This window comes from Nuphar pumila, chromosome 6, assembly GCF_984573655.1.
Source record: "Nuphar pumila chromosome 6, dmNupPumi1.hap1.1, whole genome shotgun sequence".
NCBI lineage: Eukaryota > Viridiplantae > Streptophyta > Magnoliopsida > Nymphaeales > Nymphaeaceae > Nuphar > Nuphar pumila.
Genome location: NC_143254.1, coordinates 89176155 through 89181279, shown reverse-complemented (window position 1 = coordinate 89181279; position 5125 = coordinate 89176155). Strand labels below are relative to the sequence as shown.

At 39.8% G+C, this 5125-nt stretch overlaps 1 protein-coding gene across 1 annotated transcript; it reads left to right on the top strand.

Moving 5' to 3' along the window:
• The first annotated feature begins 606 nt into the window (after window positions 1-606).
• Window positions 607-1482, top strand: LOC149835090 (LOB domain-containing protein 6-like). The gene is made up of 2 exons (XM_090009520.1): window positions 607-987; window positions 1027-1482. Exons 1-2 carry the CDS (start codon window positions 607-609, stop codon window positions 1480-1482), a joined length of 837 nt encoding a protein of 278 aa, XP_089865646.1.
• The last annotated feature ends 3643 nt before the right edge of the window (window positions 1483-5125 follow it).

Here is a 5125-nt window from a genome sequence, read left to right as displayed (position 1 = left end):
CACCCATCGTTGATTTGAAGGCAGGGGAGGGAGGTGGAGCACATCTTTTAGGGGAATCGATTAATAACACCATTACCATCGTCGCCATATGTAAGTTGTTGTCCACCCCACATTTCATGTTTTTATTTTTTATTTTTTTAGCTAAATCTAGTTTGCCATCCTGATATTTCGTTCTTTCTCTTTAAGAATTTTTTATGTTGGTGGTTTTCTTTTATTTTCCCGGGGTCCTAATCTGCTTTTGTTTTTCTTCGTGCATCCACCTGATTGAGCCCCAAAAGATGAGAAGATAGATCTTTTTGTTGGTTTCTTTTTCTTCCCTTTTGATCTTGAACGTCGTTTTTGGTTTTAATACTGAACGATAACGTTGAAAAACGTTACATTTGTGGGATGGGTGTTGCCCTCGACCCATCGATCATTATAGGAAGTTTAGATTCTTTGGCATTTTGCTAAGTGGGGATCATCCCCACTTCTTCGCTTTCCAAAACGGGGTCTAAACCCTAACTTTTTTCAATGCAACGAATAATAGGAAAACGATGGCTGTCAAAGGAATGGTCTATCTCTTATTATCTGCGTTTTTTCTTTTTGTTGGGGTGGGAATAGAGTGAGATGGCGTCGTCTTCGAATTCCCCCTGCGCGGCGTGCAAGTTCCTGAGGCGAAAGTGCACACCAGAGTGCGTCTTCGCTCCTTATTTCCCACCTGATAGCCCGCAGAAGTTCGCCAACGTCCACAAGGTGTTTGGCGCCAGCAACGTAAGCAAGCTCCTCAATGAGCTCCCCCCGAGTCGACGGGAGGACGCCGTTAACTCCCTTGCCTATGAGGCCGACGCCCGCCTCAGCGACCCCGTCTATGGCTGCGTTGGCGTCATCTCCCTCCTTCAGCACCAGCTCAAGCAGCTCCAGGCTGACCTCCTCGCCGCCCGTGCTGAGCTATCCCGCTACATGGCTGCCGCTGGCATCCCCGGCCCGCTCCCGCCTTCCTTCCTCCAGGCGGCCGCAGTCGCCGCGCACCACCAGCATCAGTACCAGCAACAACACCACCACCATGCCTCGACTGCGGCCACCGCCATCGGCATTGGCATGGGATTGCCTGGGGCAGCATCGAGGGAGCAGCTGTACAGGGAGCAGCAGCTCCTGGAGTCGCAGCAGATGGCCGTCGCGGTGGCAATGGCGGCGAGGGAGCAGCAGGAGTTGATGCGAAATTATGATCAAAGCGATCTTGGGAGGTTCGGTGGTGCAGGATATGAACATGGTGTGGGTGCAACTGGTGCTGCTAGTGGGGGTGGGGGTGGGGGTGGGGGTGGTGGATTGGGGTTTAATGCATTTGCTTTGTCATCCGCATCGCCGCCGTCATTGGGGTTTATAAGCCCACTTCAGGCTCATCATCACCACCAGCAGCAACAACAGAGATTTGGAGGTGAGGAGGAGCGGAAACCTTGCAGTAGCAGCAGTGTTGGTGGTGGAAGCACCCGCTTGTCCTCATGAAGCATTGGGATCGTTTCGCCGGTCGTTGACCGGGACATTCACCGGAATTGATCACCATCTCCATTGTTTCCCGGTAAGGAGGAACAAAGTCGTTGAAAAAGGGATCTCTCTCTCTCTAACACGCACTCACACAAAAGAAAGAAGCAATGATCATACCCTTTGTTAGGCTTTGAAGGATGATTTTTTTTTGCCTGTGGGTTTTGGAAATTAAATTGCTTAACTTGTTTGCCATCTTAACTCCGACCAACATTTTCTGTTTGGATGCATTGAAAGAGGTTTCTGAATAAGCTGGATTCCAGCGGAATTAGGCGGACTAGTTTCTGCAGATTTCATGAAATCCTTGATTTGTTGTTCCCTATGTGTGAATGGTTGGTTGTTTGATTTTCTCAAGGGCAAAATGCAGGGTGCAAGGAATCCAGTTCCCACATAAAAAACACTTCCCATCAATCAAACGACTGTGTGCATCTTCCTTCTTTAGTTTTTATTTTTTCATGTGTTCAGTTTGGAATTGCGTCTTGTTTTTATGAGAAATATTTGCGTATGCCTTCTTCTTTTTCTCTTCTATTTAGGTTGTTGAGTGAAGAAGAGTCTGGATTCCTTCCATCTATAGTTATCATCTTGCCTTTGACGTCGAATTGGGGTTGGTTTCAAATGATGCTTTGCACCTAATCATCTTTATGTTCATTGAAGAACAGTTGAAATGACCACGAAATTGCGTATTTCCACAACCCGGTAGCTTTGAGTTGGATGTTCTTTAGTCAACGAGGGGAGTGGTCCAGCTGTTACTGAGGGGTTCATTGGTCGCATTATAAAATTTATGATGTTTATTGCTTCCTAGCGATATTGATATTGATATTGATATTGGTGACGAAGAAAACTTTGTTCTTGGGCACTTGGGATTTCTTGGTCCTGAAAACAAGGCCTTTTTTATTCGTTTTATCTGCACCTTTCTTTTAATGTGTGTTTTTTATTTTCATTTGGCTCTCTCTCTCTCTCTCTCACTGTCTGAGTATGTAATGTTTATTTTCTCGCAGGTGCAGAACTCTCACGGCAACGAGTTGCGAAAAAGAGAAACTAGCGAGGAAAGTCAAAAGGCCAAGTTTTTCCTTTGTAATTTTTTTATACATTTTGTCCGGCTTATATACGATACATTCTTTAAAAGATGCATTGAAATTGTATTCACTACTTTCAAACCCACCATCCACTTCTCCTTCACGATAACGGAGTCTCTCTCTCTTTCTCATAAAGAGAATTTTCTTATATAAAAATTTCATATATATATATATATATATATATATATATATATATATATATATATATATATATATATATATATATATATATATATTACACGAGTTTTGAAAGTCGAGAATCCTGATTTGTTTGAGATATTATGTAGATTTATATTTGAGATCTCCTGATGCGGCCTCATGCCAGAGAAGGATTCGGTGTGCATGCTTGCCAGCAGAAATCATATGGTGAGTTTCGGTGTATCTGCAATGTTGCTTAACTCGGGGAAAGGAAAATCATTCGTTTTTTGTTTACTATCCCTCCCCTCATTTATGTTCTCTCTGAACCTGTAATCATGCGTGTATTAATGTCTATCCCTGGCTGTCTGTCCATCTAGCTGACCACCCTCTCTTTTAGGTGCTGGTACATCCTCCGGACTGAACCATGTATTGTGAGTTGTAGACACATCTAGGAAAATTTGTTCCTCTTAACCGTGTGGACAATGCTGATTTTGGATGTTTCAGGCCATTTTTTGGTAAATCTAACCCCACAGATGTATTTAGCATGATCCATTTGCTAGAAATCAAACGATGGAACATAATTTTTTGACCAAAAGAAATATGATTTTATGAAGTTTAAAATTTATCACAATTTTGACATGTTAATTTTTGAATCCTTATAAAATTCTGCTCACATGTCATAATTGGATTATTCAAAAGCAGATTCCTACTAAACTAACTATGTAGATCACATTTATAAGGACAAAATTTCAAAAAGTGTTGAAAAAATAAAAATTGAGGCTGTTCATATATATATATATATATATATATATATATATATATATATATATATATATATATGTGTGTGTGTGTGTGTGTGTGTGTGTGTGTGTGTGTAGTAATGATGGGGTGCCCCCGGAGCACATACTCCCACCTAATAAAAGCTTCAAAATTTCAAAAAAACTCGAGCATTTTTTTGTTGATCAGACCCTAGAAATATGATCTACAATTATTATTTAGTGAAAAACATGTTTTGGACCATGTGATTATGACATACATGCAGGTTTTTATGATCTTCAAAACTCAATGGATCACATTGTACCAAAATTTTAGGACTTAATTTTTTTTTATTTTTATGTCTAAAAAACATGATCCAAAATAAAATTCCTATCAAGTACATCTATAAGGTCTGATCGAGAAGATGCAACCTACAACTATGATTTTTAGTATGTGGGGGTAGGTGCAAAATGAGTCGTTGATTTGGATCTCTAAAACACATTTAAACATGAAATACTTTCCATTAGCTGACTGTTATATATACATATATATGAGTAATGCTACGAAGCACCGTAGGATTACTCATATATATGTATATATAACAGTCAGCTAATGGAAAGTATTTCATGTTTAAATGTGTTTTAGAGATCCAAATTAACGACTCATTTTGCACTTACATTTCATGACATAAAAAAGCAAGTTTTTTTTTTGACAAATTACATAGATTTAAAGCATATTTTCTTATAAATAGGCAACAATAATCAAATATACAGTGTTAGAATATGCGAGGAACACCTGCAACTGCCATTTTTTGAAGTACCACCTCTCTCTCCTGAACGACATCAAGACCCAAACATTTCACTGCTGTCAAATAAAGATATGAAGTTAATTTCATGGTTAAGACACAGAAAATAACGGTTTTTAATTTTTATCATGTGGTTTATAAAGCTGTACTTTGCCTATTTATTATGCAATAAGGGCAGCTTAATAATTTTCTTATAGATAATTCGTAGTTAACCTTAACTACTACTACTGAGGTCTTCACTTGACAGTTCCATTGGAAAGTTATCCTGAAATGTCTCTTCAGAAAACATGCATCCTTTTCGGTTTTTACAACATCAGATGAAAGGTGGGACTCAATGGAATTTTCTGAGCAAAGTACTGGGAGGGTGCAAAAAGTTTTTGACTATTTGGGGTTTTAGAACAATGTGCCTACTCCTCCTTACCAGAAGCTTCTACCATTATTTTATACAGAGTGCTGCTTTTTAATCATCCTCTTTGCGATCTCTAGGATTCGTAAAAAAATGGCTACTTTTTCTGCTACATCTGGACTCTGGAGTAAAAGTTTTTAGTCAAATTACGCCTTTTTGTCTGCTTCACGTAATCCTTTCTGCTCCATTCTTTTTCAATCACCCTCCCGGTCCCAAAGTCTCCTTTTCTCTCTCACCCTTTGATGAAAAAATGGGCACGCAGTCTGACGTGCCTACGTCGTGTACGGCTATCTCTGCAAACCCAGCTCATGAAATGCATGTAACAAAAAAAAATGCACAGAAATTGTTGCGTGTGAATGCAGAGATCAATGTTACTTACAATATAAATATATGATTCAATGACTAGATTTTTCCATTAAGATGTCA

Coding starts and splice junctions, on each gene's coding strand:
- LOC149835090 (XM_090009520.1), top strand. CDS start 607: ATGGCGTCGTCTTCGAATTCCCCCTGCGCGGCGTGCAAGTTCCTGAGG. Junction 988..1,026: donor TCCCGCCTTCCTTCCTCCAG/GCGGCCGCAGTC, acceptor CATCAGTACCAG/CAACAACACCACCACCATGC.